General features: G+C 37.3%; 2 protein-coding genes across 2 annotated transcripts; one reads left to right on the top strand and one right to left on the bottom strand.

Moving 5' to 3' along the window:
* Positions 1 to 2568: 2568 nt before the first annotated feature.
* Positions 2569 to 6656, top strand: LOC111886318 (protein NPGR2). Its single transcript, XM_023882553.3, has 5 exons — positions 2569 to 2909; positions 3265 to 3547; positions 3621 to 5099; positions 5827 to 5980; positions 6152 to 6656. Exons 2-5 carry the CDS (start codon positions 3290 to 3292, stop codon positions 6466 to 6468), a joined length of 2208 nt encoding a protein of 735 aa, XP_023738321.1. The 5' UTR covers positions 2569 to 2909; positions 3265 to 3289; the 3' UTR covers positions 6469 to 6656.
* A 74-nt stretch (positions 6657 to 6730) lies between these two features.
* Positions 6731 to 7812, bottom strand: LOC111886319 (50S ribosomal protein L28, chloroplastic). The gene is made up of 2 exons (XM_023882555.3): positions 7527 to 7812; positions 6731 to 7049 (listed from the first exon to the last, which is right to left on the bottom strand). The coding sequence occupies exons 1-2, from the start codon at positions 7750 to 7752 to the stop codon at positions 6817 to 6819; spliced, it is 459 nt and encodes a 152-aa protein (XP_023738323.1). The 5' UTR covers positions 7753 to 7812; the 3' UTR covers positions 6731 to 6816.
* Between the last annotated feature and the right edge of the window lie 17342 nt (positions 7813 to 25154).

A 25154-nucleotide genomic window follows, 5' to 3' on the forward strand; every position in this document is an offset into this window, starting at 1 on the left:
AAACGACATCTCAAGGAGCTCCATGACAAAGTTGATTTGCTCATCGCCTCCTCTTCCACTACTCAGTCATCCCTTTCTGACGATGCATTTCAGAAGATTGTTGATGCTTTCTCCAAGGCTCAGCAAGATTCCATTGCGTCTGCAACCTCCGCCATCGACGCCTCAACAAAAGCTTGTCAGGATGTGACCGCAAAAGTCGATATACTATTTTCTGATACCTCTGTCTTGTTAAAGTCTTTACAGGAGAGTGCAAATGTTGCTAAGACTACGTTGGAACCAATTGTTCAACAGTTGACAACGTCTGTCTCAACTGAGTTGAAGTCCTTCGCTTCATTTCGTCAAACGCTTTCCGACGACAACTTAGCATTTCGTGCAACCATTGACGAGCGTCTATCGAAGCTACAAGAAGATTTGGCTACTGAGAACTCTTTGATGGATGTTCTGGCCAAGAAGACCACTGCTCTGAAAGTCAAGAGTGTTCAACTATCTCACTCTCAACAAGAGATTGACTCTCTTCGGTCCGAAAGGGAGGTGATAAAGTCGTGTGTTTCGGATGTCCACTTTGCCATCTCCAACATCCTCGAAGCACATGATCCCATCCTTAACTACACTGTGAGGCGTGACCTTGCAGAGAAACTCGCTCTAGCCCTTGCCCTGCTAAGCAAACTTGAAGGGTTACTTGATTTCGTGTCCATTCCGAAACAAGGGGGAGAGAAGGACTCCATGTCTCAACCACCTCCATCCTCAAAGGCAACTCACACAACCGAACCTCCTCCAGTAGGCCAAGCCTCCGGTTTTGGTGTGAAAGATAAAGGCAAGAACATTGCTGAGGAAGAAGATGAAGATGAAGAAACTATCGCTGATCTTTTAAAGCGAAAACGTCGAAATAATGATGCTGATGTCAGTGCTCGTGTGGCAAGAGAGGCTGAAGAAGCCGAACGTAAACAGAAGGAAGACCACGACCTTCTTGAGAGTAGGAAAACTCTTTTTCCTGCTTGGACTCTCGAGAGGATGATAAAAGAAGCCATCGACACTCCAAGTATCTTGTGGCTGGAACCTGTAATATCGCTTGATTGTTCCAACACTATCGACTCTCAATTCGACATGCCTCTGACCCGAAAGGCGTTCATCTTTCACGCCTTCGCCAACGTTTCAGAGTTCCCTCATCCTCATCCACAGGTTGATCGGGACTTAATTGATTTCTATCTGAAGGCTGCTCAACCTCAGTATCAGACTTGGAGCGCTCATAAGATTATCAACGTTCGGGTCTTGAAGTCGTATAGTGAAGGGAACTTCATCAACATTCGGTTCAAGGTACTTCGGGGATCTGCCAAAACCGAACATGCCATTTCTCTTGCAGATCTTCCGAACCTCAATCCCCATGATTGGATTATTTTTCACAACATTCTTCTCACCAACGAAGCTGAATATGGTCCGATCATCGACCATCTCAAGAGGATGCTAGTGTGCTACATCATGGAAGTTGCACTGATGGATCAGGAGATTGCAAGCGTATTTAAGAAGAAACCAAAAATATCTCCTGTTGGCTCTGCCAGTGATCTGAACCAAATGCAGATGGGCAAAATTGACTCGAGAAGGAATTCGGTCATGTTCACCAGGAACGAAGGACAAAAATGTCTTTTTGCCTTGGCTGACAAACATCTGTATACTACTGCTCGCTTAGAGCATGTTTTGGGGATCATCCACAGATGCAAGCAAAACTCAGCGGATGATGTCAAGTACTTCGATGACATGATACATTGGTACATTCGGTTCAGACAGACTATTCTCGCTCTAATCACACGTCTGTTTGATACTGTGAAGAAGGCTCCCGCTGCTGGCCCAAGCAAGAAGAAGAAGTAGTCTCGCTCCAATTTGACGCAAAGGGGGGAGATTGTTGGGTCGTGTTTTGAATGTTGCGTCTATTGGGCTCGTTTGTTAGTCCGTTTTTGTATCTCCGGTATGGGCCTGTCCATTCGTGAGTATAGTAGGGTTTATTATAAATATAGGTGTTTGCATGCATCTTAGAAAAAAACGATAGTAACGATAGATCAGTGCATTATTCAGAAGTTTATTATTGTCGTTCTTGTAACCCTAAATCCTCTACAGCGGAAGTTCTTAGTCGAGCTCTGCTGAGGATTGTTTGAATTAATCATTCGACACATTGTGATTCAATCTTGTCTTGTTTATTGTTTTATGTTCTTCGCACTACCTGTTACAAAGATCTAATCGATCTTTAAGTTTGTTTTATAACTTATCACTTATTCTATTAATAATTCTTATAGAATTACAGTGTCCATGCGTCCGTACAATAATTATCAATTCACATTATAACCTATATATAATCTATTTTTTATTTATTTTTCAACCTAATTACCTTTTATTTATTTATTTTCAATCTCCTGTTACAAAACGCAGCGATTCAACCCCTAGTTAGCATCTAGTAAGAAATTGTAGCAATGATGTCATCACCTTGTAAAATCATAGCTAGCAACAATTCCAACTGTAAGAATATTATTATTTAAAAGGCTAATGACATGGGAGAAAGAGCTTATTCAAAAAAGTTAGCCAAAAAAGTCTTCCCTCCATTCACATCTGATGAGGTGGTATGGTTCTAATCATATTCATATTCAATGCGCCAAGCATTTCTGACCTTCCCACTTTGAAATCCATCACTCTCTTGTCCCATACCCAATACACTCATTAGTCATTGCCATCATCAACAACCAAAGAAAGAATTTTTTTCTTTTGGATCTTTCTTAATTTGAAGCACAAACAAGCCTCGGATTCTTCTATACGAGATGACATAACAATCTACCCATCCTTATTTTATTTCGATGATTGATTCACGTCAAATGGGTAGTAGTAGTGCTTTGTGGGCTCTTTCGCTTCTTTTCGCTATTCAAAAGGTACCCTTTTTCTTCGATTTCACTGTTCATTTACTAACTTTCTTCCTCTTCCACCTTCTTTCTCCTCAATTTCATGTTTGCTTTTTGCAATCTGCTGTCGGGTATACATGGGTTTTGTTCCATCTTTTCGGAGCTTTAAATTACTGATTGTACGCTGTATCAATCCGATAAGAAAAGTTGAATTTTGTAAAAGGGGGATGAATATATGTTCTGCATACGCCTGTAGATTTGTGGGTTTTCTTTTTTAAATGTCGATTTGGTGTTTCATAGGCTCCTGTTCACATGATTGCACACTGCGCAATAATTGATATGCATCAGTTTCTAACTTAAAACTGTAATTTGTACCTTCAAAAAGATTTCAGATGTAATGAAGCAGCAGAATGAAAATCAAACACTGGATTGAAAAACACAGAATCAAGTTGAGTGGAACAGTACGGAAGATGATGATGAAATGCTTTCACTCCGGCGAACGATTTGGGGCAAAGGAAATGAACGCTTCATCGGAATCGTTAGCCACTAGGGATTATTCAGCTAGCGGATATTCTTCTCGAGTTAATGAACCTGATCCCAAATTGGATAACAGCAATATAGAAGAAGCAGAATCCTCTCTTCGTGAAAGTGGTTTTCTCAATTACGAGGTTTTATTCTGCATTTCAATTCCATTTTTAATCTTCTTAGATAATTAACACATACAATTTCGCAACTTTTTAGGAAGCAAGAGCATTATTAGGTCGATTAGAGTATCAAAAAGGAAACGTAGAGGGCGCACTTCATGTTTTCGAAGGAATCGACATTCCTGCTGTTATTCCCAAGATTAAAAACTCACTTGCAAGAAGATCAGAACTTTCAAGACGCCATTCTCAAGGTGATGATGATCCATCGCCACCCATGTCAGTTCATGCTATCAGTTTACTCTTCGAAGCTGTTTTTCTCAAATCAAAGTCGTTGCAAGCCCTAGGACGATTCAGAGAAGCTGCCGAATCCTGCAAAATTATACTGGAAACAATCGAATCTGCATTACCCGATGGATTTCTTGATTTTTCTTCATATTATAAGCTTCAAGAAACTGTAGATAAAGCGGTTGAGTTGTTACCTGAGCTTTGGAAACTAGCTTCAGATCCACAATCGGCCATTTTATCATACAGACGAGCGTTGCTTTTCCAATGGAATCTTGATAAAAAGACGCGAATGAATCTTGAAAAGGAATTCGCTGTGTTTCTTTTGTACAGTGGCTGTGACGCGACACCTCCAAATCTTCGATCCCAGATGGAAAGTTCATATGTACCCAAGAACAATGTAGAAGAAGCCATTCTTTTGCTTCTGATTCTTTTGAGAAAGATTGTTATCGGTATAATCGAGTGGGACCCATCAATCTACCATCATCTTTCTTTTGCTTTATCGATTTCCCATGACCTAAAATCACTCGCTCATCAAATTGAAGAATTCCCACCTGGAATCATTGAGAAAAAGGAAAGATACAGCACTCTTGCGTTATGTTACTATGGAGAAGATGAAGATATGGTGTCGCTGAATCTATTAAGAAGTTTGTTAAATAATCAAGAAAAGTCAGAAAACCAACATAACTTCGTTTTAGAAATGTTACTCGCTTCCAAAATCTGTATTGATCAATCCGATTCCCTTCAAGAAGGAATCACATACCTTCACAAACTCATGAAATTGGAAGAAAATTGCAATGAAACAAAAAGCGTCGCTAATTTTTTCCTTGGTATCTCCCTTTCTGCACAATCAAGAAACACGAATTTGGATTCTGAAAGGATAAAAATGCAATCTGAAGCTTTAAACGCTTTGGAAACTGCACATAAAATGAAACAAGAAGATGCCAATATTTTGTTTCATCTTAGCCTTGAATATGCAGAACAGAGGAAGTTGGATATGGCTGTTTATTATGCAAAGAAGCTTGTGAAAGTTGAAGGAGGAGATAATGTAAAAGGATGGATTCTTTTAGCGCGTATTTTATCGGCTAAAAAACAATATTTTGATGCTGAAGTTGTCATTGATGCTGCTATAGATGAAACAGGGAAATGGGATCAAGGAGAATTGTTGAGAACTAAAGCTAAATTGCAAATTGCACAAGGCAAGTTGAAAAATGGTATAGAGACGTATACTCGTCTTCTTGCTGTTCTTCAAGTTAGAAGCAAAAGTTTTGGGGTTCATAAAAGACTATTAAAGGTAGTTACTAAACACTTAATCTAGATAGTTAGATATAGTTGTTTGTTTTTTACTTAATCTAGACAGAATGACTTAATAGGTTAAGCCAAAAAAAGATGGATTATCAATTTTCTATGAAAATTTTCAAATGAAAAAGAAAATTTTGAAACGAGTTTGGTTGATTCAGTTTTCAAAATTTTTCCAAGAAAATGAAAATTTTTTGTTTTCCAAATTGTATGTAAATTAGAAACATGGTTTTTTACCGTTTTCCAAAGTATTCTGAATTTCTTAAACGGAAAATGAAAACTCCTCGGTTTCAATCAAACGTGTTTTCTAAAATTTTCATTGAAAACTAAAAATAAAAACGCAAATTCTATTTTATGAAAATGTTTTTTAGAAAAATGAAAACAGTTAACACAACCAAACACACTCTGACCCTTTACCTATTTGTCCATCTTTTTCCTCTAAACTCCTCTAAATGAATATTGTAAAGTTTTTTGGAATGTGAGGTAAAACGATTACTTAGTCTCATTCAAACAGTTTATTCAATCTAAAAAGAAACAAACCTTGTGTATACAACATTTTATCCGGTCATACATCATTACCCATTCAACCATTTTACTTATACACGACTTAATGAGAAAAAAAAAAAAAGAAACAAACAACCTGTATATCAAGAATGGACTATTATTTTACTTTTATTAAGTTTTTTTTTTCAACTTTTAATAGTTTTTGTTTGATTTCGTAGAAAAGGAGCAACAAAGAAAGAGAATTGGAAATGGAAACATGGCATGATCTAGCAAACTTATACACTAGTTTGTTGCAATGGCATGATGCTGAGGTGTGCCTATCAAAATCCAAGACCATCGATCCTCATTCTGCATCTAGGTGGCATGCCATAGGTAAAACCCTAGTTTTGATTACTATTTATTAATCATGTCGTGATTAAATATTATTGCATTCGTATAACTAGTTATCACTTCTAAACAGAAAGGTAAAATAGTCATTTACTCACATTCAGTCGAAAAAAGATATATACATCACTTTACTAAAACATGTTTTCGACTTTCTAGGGATACTCCATCAAGCGAAAGGCGAAAAGGAAGAAGCATTAAGCTCTTTTGAGAAAGCATTAGACGTTGATCCAAATCATGTTCCTAGCTTAATATCAACAGCCATTGTTCTAAGAGAACTTAATGATCGATCATTACCAATTGCCAAAAGCTTTATAACCGATGCATTAAGGCTTGATAGGACAAATTCATTAGCATGGTTTAATCTTGGTCTTATTTACAAGGTTGAACATGGTTCATCGGCTCTTGAAGCTGCTGAATGTTTTGAGGCTGCAATTATGCTTCAAGAATCCGAACCTATCGAACCCTTTAGATGAATTCAAATATTCGACCTTTTTGTTACAAAACCATTTGCTTTTGGGGAAAATAGTCGTTTAGTTTTATAATATTATACATATACAAAAAAAAAGATATTCCACCATTGTGTAATTGTATGACAATATCTATTGTACTTTTGTAATTGTAATTTCTATATATGTATAACATCATGTCCATGATTAATCTATCTCGAATTCTTCATAAATTAAGACAACATTTTATGAAAACAAGTGAGATGTAAATCACAATAACATGTTAGGAGACTTGAAACATGATTTCATTGAAAAGAGGAAATTTTAAGCAACAATTTCAACATAAATATAACAACATTGTTCAAAGGAATGAAACTATTTTTTGCTAAGATCTATTCCTGCTTTCTTAGCAACAGCATCAAGACCATTTTTTTCGATTGTCTTTAATGCCTTGGTTGATAGACGCAATTTCACAAATCGGTTTCCAGCCTCCCACCATACTCTCTTGTATTGAAGGTTCACAAATTGCAACTTTTTTGTCTTGTGGTTTGAGTGAGATACAAGATTTTTCCTATTTGATTTCTTTCCAGTAAACGGACAGATTCTACCTGAAAATTTCCCATTTCTCAAAAAAATCAACAAAGAAACATAACGTGGTGAAAGCAGATGATCAATGGAAGTTACTTTACATTTATAATAGTGTCATTCTTCCATTTATTTGTATTAGAGCATGGAATTTTGAAAAATCGACCATTATAGCTGTAATACACATAAAAGTATTGCTGTTTCTTGTATTTAACCCTATCTTAATAATCAGAATCATAATACTAGTTTTTGCCAAAGTCTCTCAAACATCCAAACTGCCCCTAAAACAATCTATCAGAAGCATATTCAAATAAACCAATTGCGATTGCTGAATTTCTTATCGAATGGAATAGGGAAACCCAATTAAACAAAAAGAACACGGTCCCCTGAATTTATATCCTTTTAGCATATACCCATAGAAATTGGGTATAATAACACAAAATCCAAAAAGGGAAATTGAGAGAGAGAGAGAGAGAGAGAGAGAGAGAGAGAGAGATTACGAGCAACAGGTTGAAGAGGAAGCTTGATTGTGGAAGAGAGGTTATTGGGTAAAGTGCATTGTTCGTAAGAAATTTTGAGGCCACTCAATTGAGAAGTAACAAACCCTAGCTCCGAAACCGCCGGGGAGTTGGGCTTCAATCTTATTGACGCCGATTGAGGCTTGACGAAGCATGAAATGGAAGCGTGTCCTGTCGCCAGTCCAGACGACGCCGTTAGTAGCGCCATTGTTATCAGAGCTTTTTTCTTATCTTGTTCGTAAACACGGAGGGTTGAGGTGGATATCAAATGCCAATTCCTATCTTTTGTACCTGCAGCTGATTTGGTTTTAGTTTACAAAATACCCCCACCAAATTGCAAATATTACAAAATTAAATACTGTTATTTTAAAATTTGGAATTAATTTTGTGAGGATGATACATTTTTTTTGGGTTGAAAGATTTTAAATTTGGCTTATGTTAGTTTGTTTTTTTGAAACTAAAATTAATAATGTTTGAGTTTGTTTTTTTGAAACTAAAATTAATAAAGTTTGAGGACAACATCTGCAACCATCTGTATTGCAATAAACTAAAATTACTTATAAAATAGTTAAAAATAATAATAAATCAAAATTTTATAAGTTTAATTATATGCAAATCAAATATAAACTAAAATTACATATTTTTAAATTTTCGAAAACGATGATTATTTTTTCAATTGAATTCAATAAATTTTATAATATTAATAATTAACTTTATAATTTATTAATATTTGGTTAAAAACAAAGTAACACAAAAGAATATTTCTATGAAATTTTTACCAAATGGTTTTGAAATTATATAAAATATACTCGAATGGTTTATAATATCCGTTATAATATTATTAAAATAGTAAAAATGTAGTTAAAAAAATTAAAATAAATCTATATTCAATAATACAAGTTAAAGTAATGTGTGAAGTGATTTGAAGAAGAGAGTCCAGTGTTGCGCTACGCAGCACACATACACAACAGTTTTTAAGTTAAAAGTCTTCTGAAAAAACAAACATCTACGAATTACGCGTGTGCTACACAACGCAACCAACCGACAAACGACAACCTATAATATTTTTAAAAAGAATAGTTAGTATAGATGGTTAAAACTATGTAGTTTTTATTTATTAATGCATGGGTTCAAAACAAACAGATAATAAAATAATTATTATATTTTAGTTCTCGCCTTCCATGATTTAAAAAAAATGGTTTCAATAGGATTTGAATTCACTACCAAAACATATATCTTAATCATTTGAAGTAGACTCATACTTGATTTTTTTTTTCTAGAAATATCGATTTTTTTTAATTCTGAAATTTGTTAACTTGCAAATATTTATTGTTCTTGCAATTTTTTTAAAAAATACAAAATTTAAAATTGGTTCTTATGGTTTCTAAAAAAGTATCATTTTAAGGATAGCTATTGAAAAGCTACATCATCGGTCCTTATGGTCTCAAAACTTTGCATTACTGATTTAGACGTTTTTTAACCTGTTAGTTTTTAAAATGACTAATATGTCTTTGGATCGAATCGAAAAAAATACAATATACCTCAAGTACTCGATTCTCATATATATATATATATATATATATATATATATATATATATATATATATATATATATATATATATATATATATATATATATATATAGAGAGAGAGAGAGAGAGAGAGAGAGAGAATATATATTACAGGCCCACCAAAGCTTAGGTACTAAACCTCTAAAATATGTCGTTTTAACTTAGAAAAAATAATCAGTTTGGTTTTCACTTAGTAATATAGCGTCCACGATAACATTTCTATCATTCATTATCGTTTTACCAACTATGTTATCTTTCCTCAATTATCATTTATTACTTCATCCCAACAAACATTACTGTTTTCCACTGTCACGAAAGTCGAAGATAATTAACATTTTTGGTTCCTTATCAAAACTATTGTGTCGATCTAGAATCTACATCTTTAAGTATTAATCGTGAATCCCCTAATCACAATCTTTATATAGTAAAACAACGTATTTTCATGAGGTTTAGTTCGTAAACGTGGGGATATGATGTATATTCACTTTTTCTATATATATATATATATATATATATATATATATATATATATATATATATATATATATATATATAGTTGCTACGTCGGGTTTTGTAATTAGTTATCCGGGTGTTGCTCTAGCTCATATGTTCATCGGGTGTGTGTCGTGGTTGGATTCCGACTATAAAACCTGAGCAGCAACAAGAAACAAGATCGTTAAACTTACCCCATGGAGCAAGCTCCAACGATCAAGTTAGATTGTTGGTGTAAAGAGAGTCGACTCATTAGCGAGATAGAGCCAACTGTGCGAAGAAATATGTCTCCATTAAAGAGAGAAATAAGTTGAAGTGAGTCAGGAACACATACGTGGAGTGTTGAATAGAGCTTCTATTTATACCAAAGGAATGGAAGGCCATGTGAATACTATATTGTCTAGTATGTTAATCTACCAATATAATATTAAGATATTGTGTCCTTCGCCAGATCTCTTTTATTGTACATATTTACTATACATGATCTTTGGAAGATATTCCATATTTCTGTCTGGTTGTCCTTCTACGTCTATCCTCCTCTTCTACTCTTCCTTTTGGCATGACTTTGGCAGGCTGGGTAAATGATTGCCTTGTGTTGTACTACTATTGTGTATGGGCTAACCCCATACACCATTATGCCTTCTTGTGGCCCATTCGATTGTAGTGAAAGCATAATGGGCTTGCCCCTTGAGGACAATCCCTGCTGGCGTGACCAACACTGCCACACTTGCAGCAGCCTAAACCTCTGGAACGACAAACTCCCTTGTTCAGTTTCGCACATGTGCTGCACTGACGTTCTGCTGGCCTCTCGAATGTTGGTCAGAAGTCTTAGGTCTCTTTCCGAGACCCTCCAAAACATGCACTTGATATGCGCTCCTCTTCTCAATGTGCTCCAAATCGATCTCGCGTCCTCGGACTCTGGAAGTCATATCTTTTAGGATCTGACACCCTGTCATGCTTACTAACTCGCTTGCCAATGGATGAACTGTAACAGCTGGAACATCCTCTGCCCCAAACCGGGTCACAAACTCCTCGCAAGACATAGTCTCCAACTCAGAAAGCGCAATAGATCGCGCAATTAATTCCCAGCATCTCCTCGCCGCCCGATACAAGAGATCCAAGGCAACTGAACCTTGACTCCTATGGGGTAGGGACTAGTGCGGAAAACACTTTCCATCTCCTCAATCCAACACGAGCTCAAAATCTTAGCAATCCTTCCCCCGACCCACTCACCACCCGAGCCGAGATCTAATCCTAAACTAGAACTGTCTCCCTGAGTGTTCATCTCCAATCTGATAAACCCCAAAACCACTGGTCAAAACATACTCAAGGATTCTCCTCCCCGAAGCTTCTCAGATTCTCCAAGAATCTCGGCGATTCGAGTATGGTTCCTATGCTTTCAGTAGTATGAGCCCAATACTACCTTCCATACATATCCATACTTTCCTCAGCAATCCTCCCGAATCCTCTAAGTAACTTCCTCAAACTAATGCACTCAAAACTCACTAACCTGCGCCACTAACCCACTAAAGCATATCCTAGGCTTTCCTAGGTTCCCGAACCCACCCAGTCCTCAGCTGCTGAAAGATTCCCAGTAATGTCAATTAGCTACCTCATGAATATAGCCACATGTGGTAGAGATCAGATAATCCTACGACTAAAAGACTCATCCCTAGAATGGTTAGACTTAGACGAGAGCTGCGCAATAGGGTCAAGTCCATCACTCTGAGATTATCCAGCCTGTGCTACATGTGACTTAGCATATTCATTTAGTAGCTAATCCACATTACTAAGAGCCCCACAAAGCACAAAGCAAGTAGCATTTGGACAATGGAAAAATCAAACCAACATACTTCAATCAAACCATTCTATCCTCTTATCAAGAATCTATGTTAGCATGAGATTCTAAGTCTCATACAATCAGACATAACCTAAACATGCTATCCTATCATTGACTGATCAGTACTAGCATGCAGGTCTACAAGCACATACAATAGGCATATCAGGCATCCTTCCTATATCCTTAGCCCTAATCTAGCATGCAATTCACATATTCTCAATTCATATCATAACATAACATAACATAACATGTATGGGTATCTTGGGGAAAACTTTCTTGAGCTCGGCTGATTGCACGCATCACACACCTTGTTCTTTTCAAATTTCTTTTTCTCTTTTCAAAATTATTTTTATAACAATGATTTTTCTTTGAAAAATTTCATACCAAGTCCTCAGTTTGAGTCCAGACACACCCGAGAGTGTGTCTGAATCCCTCAAACCAAGGCTCTGATATCAACTTGTAACATCCCAAATTTCAAGACAAAAAATTTGATTTTTAAATAAGTTGTTATAAAAACCAATAATGTAAAAACATTCATAATATCATCCCATGTCAAAACCAGTATGTCAATAATCAAAAGACGTCATCATAAATCAATATCAGAGTATAATCCCAAAGATCTCTTGTGCGGAAAGCATAGTGTGACGCGCTGCGATCGAGCCGACTCCTTCCATTGAAAACAAAGTACCTGAAACCAAAATTAAAAACCGTAAGCACGAAGGTTAGTGATTTCCCCCATCATACCACATGCTCACATACTGCCAGGCATATCTGGGTGCCCGACCTACCCTGCCAGACAATTCTGGGGTGCCCGACCTACCCTGCCAGGCAATTCTGGGGTGCCCGACCTACCCTCCGGTTTATCTCGACCGGCTACGTGGACTATTTCACCCCTACAACTACCACATAATAACATAACATAAACATACTGTTAGGCATATCTGGGGTGCTTGACCTACCCTCCGGTTTGTCACAACCGGTTGCGGGGTCTAACCACCCCTCCTACCACTATCACATGATAACATAACATACTAGCACATAAAGCATAACATATAGTGTCATACTAGACAATTATCACAAAGACAATCATCTAATCAAACAACTCCTACTAGTAGGCCGACATTGTGGTCTTAGACACACTTCTACTAGAAGGTAACTCACCTCATACCGTTGAAGTCCACTGCAAGGGGTCCTTAGTTGCTGTCCTGGAAACTCCTTGAGCTATCATTATCCCCAAAACATCACCCAATTAGCAATTAGGGTCTCCCACCACGATCCATAACCCATAAGAGCCCACTAATGGCCCAATTTTCCAAATTGGGCCCCAACCCTTACATGGGACCACCCTCTAGCATCCTTCCCATACTTCATAACCCTCTAAGGGTCAACCTTGGTCAAATTCAACGTCAAAGTCAACATTCTGGTGAAATTCAACATCCTGGTTGACTCAACTCGCCTAGTTGGTCCATCAACTCGTCAAGTTCTTGATCCATGAAACTCTGGAAATCTCGATCCTACTCGTCGAGTTCCCCTTCAAACAGAGTCGAGACATTTCACTCACAAGTTGCCGAGTCTCTCCTTGAACTCGTCGAGTTCCTCAATCTTCATAGCTCAAAACCATTTCCAACTCGCTGAGTCATTTCCTAGACTCAACGAGTTTACTCAGTAACAAAAAAAAGGTTGGGGGACCATGTCACAACTAGCAAATTTGGGTTAGGAAGTTGGCCCTTGTACAAGTAAACTCCTCTAACGAGCTTTTTTTTGGGCTCGAAAACATATACTAGAACCTTATTCAGGCTGAGAATTATTATTTTTAGGCCCTTCGAACCGAAAACCCCTTAATTGGGCTAAAACCTTTCCTAGAACATTAGTGGGCAGAAATTTCATTTAGGCCAACCTTGTGCCGAATACCTCTTCTAATCGGTTGGCCTATTTAAAAAAAGAGAAATAAGCTTGGGTAATAAACTTGACACCTCATAATTACATACTAAATAAAAATGTGTTTAACCTACAAACATCTAGGCATGGTACCATTGTCCAACATGTATCAAATATACCAAGATCCAATCTCTTTTCCTCCCTCTCTTATATCTCGGCCCATACACACATAAATACTTCACACTTTCACTCCCCTCACTTATATTGAAGAACATCCTTCCATTTCCTACTCTCAAAAACCCAAATTTCTCTCATTCCTTCTTCTCAAATTTCGTGGGTGTGTGGGTCCTTCAAAGAGGTCTTCTTCAAGCTTCATAAGTTTGGTAAGTCTTGGTTAACTCTCTTGTTTTGTCCAAGTTTACACCAAAATCCTTCCTCTTACACTTCATTTTCGTGATTTTGGACCTTAGAACCACCTCCATTTCGAGAGCTTACGAAGAACACAAGCTAGGCTCGAAATTTCATCTTCTTATTCATCTACATCTCAAAAACCCCAAGGTGAGCTTCACACCCACATATCTTTTGTATTTTTCATGTTTTCGAGGGGAGGATGTCAACTCTTGTTTAACCATTGGATATTTGCATGCACCATTGGTTTTGTGTTTAACTTTTAGATCTTTACTTGAACATGAAGTTTATCACTTAGATATTCATAAAAACCATGAGAAAAGTATGTGTTGTCATATATATTACATATAAACTTGTATATCTGGGATTATACACTCAAAATAACAAAAATAAGTGTTGTGTTCAAACATGTATAACCTAAACTCAAAAATCAGCTTTTAACATAAACGATTTGGTCTAATTACGGACTGTTTTGACCACACTAATTATAATATTTTTCGAAACTGTTTTACATGCAAAACGTTCAGGTTTATACCTTTAAAATGACTACTCTCATGCAATTATACGATTTTTTTACGATTTTTGGCGATTCTTACAAAACTGCCTATCATTTCCGGAATAATTTCGGACGAGTCTGTGAAGATTAATATTTTCACACTGGTTTGAGGCCATTAAAAATCTTAATAAAAATTATGAATAAAGTAGACTCATTTTCCAAAATCTCAGAGTTTACAGAACCGAATTTCTACTTACGATGATTTTTCTATATTTTTTCTGAAAACAGGGACAGAAATGTCAAAAACAAGAAATTATTTTTATCATGCTTCTTATACATATGTTAGATGCAAGTTTGTATAAGTTATATATACTTTTAAAACATCTAGACATGTTAAATTATATGTACTTAATATATATATATATATATATATATATATATATATATATATATATATACGTCCTTATTGGGCCTGTAAATAATATACATGTTTAGTAAGCCTTAGTGTCCTTTTACATGCTTAGTGGGCCTTAGTGTCCTTTTGCATATTTAGTGGGCCTTAGTTTCCTTTTACATGCTTAGTGTTCCTTAGTGTCCTTTTGCATGTTTAGTGGGCCTTAGTGTCCTTTTACATGTTTAGTGAGCCTTAGTGTCCTTTTACATGTTTAGTGGGTCTTAGTTGTCCTTTTACAAGTATACTGGGCCCGGTATATACATTCTCATTCCTTTTGAGCCTGACAATAATATGCATGTTTAGTGGGCCTTAGTTATCCACTTACATGTTTAGTGGGTGTGGGATATACCTTATATGTTTTTCTTTCTCTTTTCGCGTAAATTCGATTAAGGATCTAGTGAGACGTGTCAGTTGACACTTATTGAGTGTACAATCGCAGCCTGTAGTTATAACCAGAGTCTCTTGGAGGGAGAGCGGGGGTTTGTGTATAGATTTATATGAGGATGACACCCCACACCTGAGCTGTTCGCTACAGTTAGACTAGGCCAGTCTAGGGTGACAAAAACCTTATTCTATTCCGTCGGCGTCCAAAAACGCCATGACAGGCGAAATTGTCATTATCTAGTATGGTTATAGTGACTCACTTAGAGGAATTAACGTTATAAAATTTACGGGAAACCTTATTTTTGGATAAATCGGTAACTTATACGCGCTGGTACTCAACCTCGGGGGTTGAGATCCCAACATTCTCTTACGCGGACAACATCGGGTTGTTTGGGATCATTCTCTTTCTATTTCTTGCAAACATTAACACAAATGCATTAATATAAGATCAGACACAAATATTTCAAAACGTTTCCCTTTAGAAAATATTGGATTTTTCTAGGAATATTCGTTTCACTTTTGCAAACAAATGATAACCTAGGACATGCATGCATATATTCACAGTTTTAGAACAAGACTTACAAATTATTTTATAGAAAATATCGGATTTTCTAAAAACACTATGAGATCTACCATAAACAAGTAGAAAACCATTTTATAAAAAAATGCTTATAAACTCACCAACTTTTTAGTTGACGCTTTTCAAAACGACTTGTATTCTCAGGAACAGGTAATAAGCTCGGCTATGAGATCAAGTGGTGCGAATTCAAGAAATTTTGCTTTCTTACTTTCGTGTAACTGATGAACAAGTTCAATATGTAAAATATGTATGTGTATGTTTCCAATGTATGATGTTTGGTTGCTATGTTTCATTCATATTCAATTGTTATGATACTGTAAAATGACGTTAACCGCCCCTGGACGTTTCCGCCATCCCGGTTCGAGGGTGTGACAGACCACGACCCAACTCGCCGAGTTGGATGAACAAATCCTCGAGTCCCCCTAAGTCTAAATTCATTCAATCGTTTCCGGTCAAGTTCAATGCTTCTAAATCATAGATTTGGTCTCCGTAGGCTAACATAACACGTAAAGTTGCTAACTTTATGTTCATGCATGGTGTTCTGAGTTAGAAACACCAAATCCAAGTTATAAAGGAGATATAGGGCATGGGGAAGGGTCATAGCTTAATAAAGGTGACAAATTTAAGCTTCATGAGCTCATATGTTCCTAGATCTGAAGTCATAACTCCATAATGCACTCAAATCCTGAAAGTGACTTCAAAATGGCCCAAAAGTGACAACATACTATCCTAAATGAAGATCTAAGTGATATAAATCCAAGGTATAAAATTTATACCTCAAATGAGTCCGAAATGTAACTTGAACTCTAGATTTACAAGCTTCCTCTTGAATCCCCAAGCTCCTCCTTCCTTCACAAGCTTCAAATCCCAAGGAATGGCTCTAAACACTTCAAAAATGGATTAAGGTTTCCTGGCTAGGGCTTAGGACGATGGGGGTTGAAGATGAGACAAGAAAATGAGAGTTAAGGTGATTAAACAGGGTGTCAAACCCTAAAAATCAGGGTTTCCCTTCCCAGATCCAACTTGTCGAGTTGGTCCCATGGTATGAACGACCATAAAAGTTCCTACACGACGAGTTGGGTCCTCTAATTTGTCGAGTAGGCTCTCAAAAAGGTCAAAATCTCTAGAACTTCATTCCTGAAAATCGGGGTGTTACAACCCCCTACCCCCTCCCGACTAAAATGTTATATGGCGTCAAGACATATAATGTTTTAAGACTAAATCCTAAATAATTCTTCGACAAAACATAATCGTTCCTACCACCAAACAAGGTCAATATACTTTCCGTGACTCTTATGCTTATGTTCCAAGGAGCTGTAAAAATTCCTTAGAAGGAAGTTTCTAGATAAGGAATTTAAAAGAGATTTCCATTATTGGATAAAGCATGTTCACCTTTGTGTAAAGGAATTCCACATATGCTGCATATTTGGCTAATCAGTTTGCCCTGGTCAATATGTTGCTTCGACCGAAATTTATGAGTAATGTAACATCCCAAAAATATCAACAAATTTAAACTTTTCAACAAAAAAATCATTTATTAACAAAAGTGTTTACAAAAACATTGTTTCCAAAACATGATTTAAAATCAGAGTCTCCCATGATCCAATATGTTGTAAAACCAAGGATGTGTACGGTCACACCTTCGCTTTGCCACGAATCAACTGAAGACCTGAAACCATAAACAAAAGTGTAAGCACAAAGCTTAGTGAGTTCCCCCAAAGTACCAACACACAAGCAAATAACATATATAAATAACATGTAATTGGGTCCACAACTAAGAGATTGGATTACCCTTGAGCCCACGATATGAGCTTGGCTTGCCTATCAAGTCCATAACTCATATATAGCCTGCTCTTGAGTCTACAAAATAAGTATGGCTTGCCCTCGGGGCTCACAGTTTATGTCTGGATTGCTCCAACCTAATCAGTCATCAAAATAGAATACCAATGTTCAGCCCTCAGTATGAGTCTGGTATACTCACTGGGTCCTTAGCTCGTATCTGGAATGATACTGAGCCCTCAGAGTCTGTCATGCCCTACCCGACTCTCAACTCATATCTGGATTGCTCCAATACTCTCAAGCCCTCACTACGAGTCTGGCATACCAATCAGGTCCTCAGCTCGTATCTGGAATTCACCTGAGCCCTCAATATGAGTCTGGCATGCCCTACCTAGCCCTCATCTCATATATAGAATGCTCCATGGTTTGTTGGATACAACACGAAATAGTACAACCTCAACCCAACACAATATGCCGATAGCTAACAAACATATACAGGTAATCATGCAGACAGAATCACAGGTAGCCATACCAGACTAGCATATTAAGACTAGCATTCATATTTATTCCATTCTCAGCATATCAACAATAACTGGTTATCCAACCAATGGGCCGACCTTGGTGCCTTCGATCTGAAAGTATAGTGAGGAAAACTCAACTCACACTACTGAATCATCCATACGATCCCTGGCTGCTGGCTGACAGATTCCCAAACTGCTAGTAACAAGACAACACCCCATCAACAGTTGAACCCACGCAAAATCTTTGATTACAAATCCAAAAGATACATACACTATCAGATACCAAGATGACAACGCATCAACATCTAGCCCCATGGGAGGCTTGCACGCGCGACGTAGATACTTGTATGCCCAACGTACTCACCAACCCAAAGCTAACTTTCTAATTAAGCACTTAATCCATGCTCAAATCTGACTTTCCCAAGGTGGTCAATCACATAAAGTTGCTAACTTTATGTGCATGCATGGCTAAATGGGACTCTCGAGCTCAAAAGGGCTTAATACTTGACTTAATACATGCATGGAACCAAAACCATCATAAAGTTTGCACCTTTATGCCGAAAGAACCCATGATATATCCAAATCTACAATTACAGCTTCACAAACGACTTAAATTCCCAATCATCAACCAAAAGAATCAAAATGACTAAAAATGAACCAAGAAGAAGATCTATGCAATGAAAAGGCAAGGTTAGGACTTTATATCTCCCAAGCCGCCAAAAGGAGATACATATGATGGATCTCAAAGCTTTCCTTCAAACAAAAAGTATTCAAGTTCCTCCTTCTTCTTTTAGGTCCACAAAAGCCTCCACAAACCTCACAAGAGCTTCGAGATCACCAAACATGGGCCAGGGGTCGAATTAGGGTTGTTAGAGCATGGAGGCTGACTTAGGAATGACCAAAAGGGATATCATAAAGCTTATATAGGGCACAACACAAAAGATTAGGGTTTTCTAACTAACCCTCGTACGCACAGCGTACGAGGCCTCACACCCCTACACCACCCTTCACATTATGCCTAATGTATACCTCTTTACGCCAAGCATACTGACTATGCAGCTGTACGCCCCGCGTACTCCCTTGGTACGCCTCGCGTACTAGGGTTCCCTCCAAACCCTAAATACTCCAAGAGCATAACTTCCTCGATGTAAGTCCATTTCTGACGAACTTTATGTCCACAGAAAGGTGACGAGAAGCCATACACTTCTAGCAACCCATCATATCCTTCCCCGAACCAAACCCAAAATTCATAAAGAACCGACTAATCAAATTACAATTATGCCATTGGGCTCCGAAACTCCATCGAAAACTTGGATCACTTAGACTTTAACACCCTCATCCAAAAATGGCCAAATCCATCTTCTCCAAGATCCCAAGCCTTAAGATAACCGATGATCGGGCCGCAACCCCAAATAATGAAGTGATTCGAAACCGGGTGTTAAAACTCTCCCCCACTTAAATTCAAATTTGTCCTCGAATTCATTCCTTATCATTCCATGCATGTCCGACATCCTAAGGGACACAACCACATCCTTGAACATACAATTGCCTTCCCAAGGCAACTGAACCCAACATGATTTCCTACTCGAAGCCGACGAATCCGCAATGCCATGCAGAAACCTAACCATCTTTATTTGAAACATGAAGTATCAAACTGGTCTAACTCCCTGACATACTGCCCAAACTAAACCCATGCTAAATCCATGACACTTCTGTTGGATTAGATGTCTAAGCCCATAACTATTATTGGTATGTACTTCACCCGAGAGTAGCATGGTCCATTTGGGTTGCACTTCACCGGAACAATTTGTATGGATAGACTTATGAGAAAAGGATATTTATGATTTATTAATATATTATAAGTTATAATATGTTAATATGAAATTATATTATTTAATTAGTATTGATCAAGAATTAATTTGGAATTAATTTAGTGATCAAAAGAGGCTAATTAATATGGACTCTTATATATATACATACATACATACATATATATATATATATATATATATATATATATATATATATATATATGGAATGGGCCAAGGTTTATTTAGGATGGGCTAAAAGTGTATGGAAGTCCATGGATAGTCCATGGAGCTTTTAACCCATGGATCCTTTGTAAATGAAAGGTCATGGGTATTAGGGTTTACATGGATGTAACCCTAATCCTCCATAATATATAAAGGGGTCCTTGGCTCAAAAAATTCGCACTAGTGTCTGTAAAAAAGAAAAGGTGGCCGAGTTTAGTGAGCTCCATATTCTCTCAAGTTCTTCCAAGTTGTTGATGGTGATTTGTGATTCCACTTGAGGCTTCCACACTATTGGGGCTAAGATCTTAAGGCTAGATACATCAAGACTTCAAGCTCCACAATAAGGTATGTTATTCTAACTAAATTCTTGTGTTGTATATGACAATTGTATGCTAGTTATAGGTAATACCTTGGTAAGTTCATATTTGCATGTATAATAGAGAAAACATAGATCCAAGGTATTTAGGGTTGCATGCACACCTTAGGAGTGTTAGAATGCTCAAAACCCAACAGTGGTATCAGAGCCTAGGCTTGTTTTCAATTATACTTGATGCAAATTTCTGAAAAATGCTGAAAAAATTGATTTTCTGCGGTTCTGGACAGTGGATTTGCCGTGTCCACTGATGGACTCGCCGAGTCCATGCATAAATTCATCCAACTCATCGAGTTGGTTCATGCACTCGATGAGTTGGACCCCCAGACCGCATATTTTCGAGTTTCAAGGTAGGAATTGGACTAGAATCATTACACTAAGCTGTTTTTGAACTTATAAACCCGTTTTTAATGTGATAATGATCATTATAATCCAATTCAAAAGATAATTGTCAATAGAATCATGTTTCGTATTAGTTTAATGGTTAGCCTAATTACATGAAAAATTGTTTGATTTGAATTATCTTATTCATATGAGTTTAATCTAGATCATAGTTTTCCTTGACATATTTGTTTGTTTATTTGATGATCTAAATGACCTTTAATGGATTCCATAATTTGTCCTCAAGTTATGGAAAACCAAAAGTTTTTCTTTAAAAGAATTATTAAAGAGTCTTAGGTTATGAACTTGAAGAGTCTTTTTCCATAAATTGTTTTATTAGCTCCATAACTTGTCCTAAAGTTATGGATGTCCAAGAGTCTTGCCATTAAAATCCATATTAAACTCATATGTTATAGAAATGAAACGTTTTTTAATAGTTTCAAAACTTTCCCTCATGTTTTGGAATTTGTAAAGTCTCACACACACTTTAATTCCAAACCCTAGAGTTTTAAAAGTTAAAATTCAACCCTTATACTTTATAGTATTATAAGTTAGTAATATATATGTATAAGAGCAAGTCAGTCTTACCTTTGGTAGGCCTCATTTACGAAGCCAGTCTATAAGGGGGGTATAAGATTGTTGCCTATAAAATGGCAGCTTAATGGGTGTCCACTCTCACCCACCGCTTCCTTGGCTGGTGGATGGTCGTTAGCCGAACAGGTAGGAAAGGACTATAATTCTCCCTTCATTAAAAGTATAATGATAAATACTAAGTAACTAAAAACTTATAAATTCCCAATCTTAGTTACTTAGGAAAATGTGAATGCAGACTAGTATACTTCATTAAATATTTTAATATTTAAAGTATAGACTCTTGGTCAGAGGGCTTTAATCCCTAATGGGTTTATAGTTTAGTATATCTTTTATGGGTTGATATACTTGATTCACTATAAACAATGCTCTGATACCAATCTGTCACACCCCAAAACCAAGAACGGCGGAAACGTTCTGGGGCGGAGGACGTCATGTAAAGTATCACAACACAGTAAATGTAAATAAGCAAACAACATCATCCATTGCATTAAATATATAATTTTAATACAAGCGTGTTCTGTACAGTTTTAGACACCAAAAATATAACGTAAATCAAAATAATAATATGATGAGTCTTGAATGCGCTCCATCTTCTGAAAAGCTGGCATCGGTACCTGTCTACTGATGACCTGAGAATACAAGTTATTTTGAAAGAGTTTATCAGCATTAAGCTGGTGAGTTCATAAGTATTTTAGTGTCGGTGTTTGTTATCAAAAACGTTTGAACGTGTCTCAAGTATAAGTTTTGTAAAATGTATGTAAGTGTTTGTAAAAGTTTGAATCTCTCAGAAAAACCTATATTTTCTATTAAAGTAACCTTCTACCAAGGCTTAACTGTTTTGTATGTTCGTTTGTTGTAAAAGTGTGTAATTTCCCAAGTGCAACTATCTTTTAACAAAATATAGTTTGTACATTAAAGTTCAAGTGAGGTTATCACTAAAAATATGTAATGGGTAAATCATTGTAGTACTGTAGCTTAGTTTTATAGTAACTACTGCTGTACTAACTACCTTAAATCGGATTTATATTAAGGTAAAATGTGATAATTGCACCATGCTATCGACTGGTAACAACGACATACGAATGGTCGTAATAACGGAATGACGTTTGACACCCGTAAACCTGCAGGTCCGGCTGTAGCTAGCAGCAAGGTGTAGGATAGTCAATCCAGTATAGATCTATATGCAAACTCACGCTCTCCCTCCAAGAGAATTTTGGCTATAACTCGGGCCATGACATTTAAGGCATGCTCCGATACAGTGGATCACAATTGTTAACGTATTAATGTAAGGGTAATGTTTCTCGTTCTAGTATAGTTGTATATGTTCTCTTCCTAGTATAGTTGTATATGTTCTCATAGTATAGTTGTATATGTTCTCTTCCTAGTATAGTTGTATATGGACTCATGAATGAACTGACTCATTGATTTAGCAGTTGTAATAGTATGATCGTGTGTTACCCCGATGGTAACTTACTAATGGTGTGTCTAGTACGTATGAATATGGAAGTACTTTTGTGTCTATATATGTATATTTGATATATAATTAATATTGAAACGACCTTCGGATGGTCACCCGAAATCCCACCAGACCACATCCAAATCGAGAAAAAGGAAATAGGGCGGATGGCCTTCCTAAGCCCTTTAAACATTATTTATACATCTATACATATATGGGCATGCAATTTATAATATAAAAGCATAAATAAGTTTTTATAAGACATTTGATACATAAGTATTATTTTAAGAAAAGATCGACTTGATGTCAATCTATAAAACAATTTGAAGGCATAGGTTTGATAAAACAGTTTAAGTATAAGGAACATTTGTTTGAATCACAGTTGTAAATAAGTTTGAAAAGTAAAAGGGTTTGTAAAACATTTTGAAATAAAATAGTTTGATAGACAGTTTGAACAGTGATAAAATCACTGGTTTCCCTAGTTATTAATCACATGTGATTAATGCAATCACATGTGATTGAAGCAATAACTATAAGTATTTAACTTGTGTTCCCCCCATAAGTATTTAAAACATTTAAAATCATTTCAAAGGTTGATTAAAGGGGTATGAACTCACTTGAAAGTTTGAAGATAGCGAGATGGAAAACCGGGCAGAGTTTCGTCTTGGGAAACGGATTTTTCTCGGGATTCTCGGGAATCTCGGGAGTAAAATCGACCCTCGGGACTTGAGCAAAAAGACCATAGCTTCGGGTTTGAACGGGCACGGAAATCGTGGCAAGATCGTGAGAGAAAGGAGAGAAATGGGGTGATTTTCCTGAAACCCTCGCATTTCTATTTATAGGGGGTCTGAGAAGCCTCGGTACGCGGGGCGTATGCTCGTACGCAGCGCGTACGCGTACGTCATGCATGAGCGAGTCATCGACTGCCTCAGCTTCGGATGGGACGGATCGGATGGGGCGGGTCGGATGGGGCGGGTCCGTAGCTTCGCATAGGGGCGACGTGGACGGACCGAGACCAAGGCCCTCGGGTACGCGGGGCGTACGGGGTTACACAGCGCGTAACTCGGATGAGGATGCTGACTCCTCCTTCGGATATTACCGGATTTTTGAATTAAATTTATATATAATTTATTTAATAAACTTCAAAAAATCATATCTTCTTCATACGAACTCCGTTTTCGATGGTCTTTATATCCACGCGTAGGTGAGACTACGCTCTACAACTTTCGTTTAGACTCCGTTGGCAAATTCCGAAATTATTTTTATTATTTATTTATAAAATGACGTGATTAAAGAATTTCTTTAAAAATTCATAACTTCTTTATCTGACGTCGGTTTTTGCCAGACTTTTCACCGCTGAAATACCATTGTTGAGACCTTCGATTCTCGTTTAGGTCATTCCGGCCAAAAGTCGCTCGATCTCCGATTCGAGTTTTTAGTTGTCTGCTGCTAAGCCGAACTTGGAAAAATCTTAACTTCAATATACGAAGTCGGTTTTGGGCGTTCTTTTTACGTACGATCATGGTTTAATGACATTTAAACATAGAGGGAATTTAAATAGAACTTTTTGGACAATTTATTATCAAAGTTAATTTTATTAACTCAAAAGTGGTTACAAAACTTGACTTTTTAGGTCATTACAAAGAGTTGAAATATCGGGTTGTCACACAAACATCAAAAACTGAAAACATAAAAGATACTTGGAAATCTGGGCTGTTACAACTCTCCCCCACTAGAACTAGACTTCACCCTCGAAGTCTCGCTCTAAAAATAGCTCCGGATGCTGCTCACGCATCTCTCGCTCCGGCTCCCAGGTCATCTCTGATCCCTTCCGCTGTTGCCACTGAACCAACACTAAGGGTACTTTCCTTGTTCCTCAGAACCTTGATCTTCCGATCTCTGATGGCCACCGGCCTCTCGGCATAATTCAGGCTCGCATCCACCTGAATATCCTCTAATGGAACCACTGCCGACTCATCGGCTATACACTTTCTCAGCCGCGACACATGAAAAGTGTCGTGAATCTGCCCTAACTCTGCTGGCAAATCCAAACGATAGGCTACCCGGCCTACCCTCGCAACCACACGGAATGGACCAATATATCGGGGCCCCAATTTGCCCCTTTTCCTGAATCGAATCACTCCTTTCCAAGGAGAGACCTTCAGGAGAACGAGATCACCGACCTGAAACTCAAGCTCGGATCGACGTCTGTCCGCATAACTCTTTTGTCGGCTCTGGGCGGTCAACAACCTCTGTCTGACCTGCTGAATCTACTCTGTCGTCTGAAGCACGATCTCTGTACTACCCATCACTCTCTGCCCAACCTCACCCCAGCAAATGTGGGTCCGACACCTCCTCCCATACAACAGC

This window comes from Lactuca sativa, chromosome 2 (genome assembly GCF_002870075.4).
Source record: "Lactuca sativa cultivar Salinas chromosome 2, Lsat_Salinas_v11, whole genome shotgun sequence".
Taxonomy (NCBI): domain Eukaryota; kingdom Viridiplantae; phylum Streptophyta; class Magnoliopsida; order Asterales; family Asteraceae; genus Lactuca; species Lactuca sativa.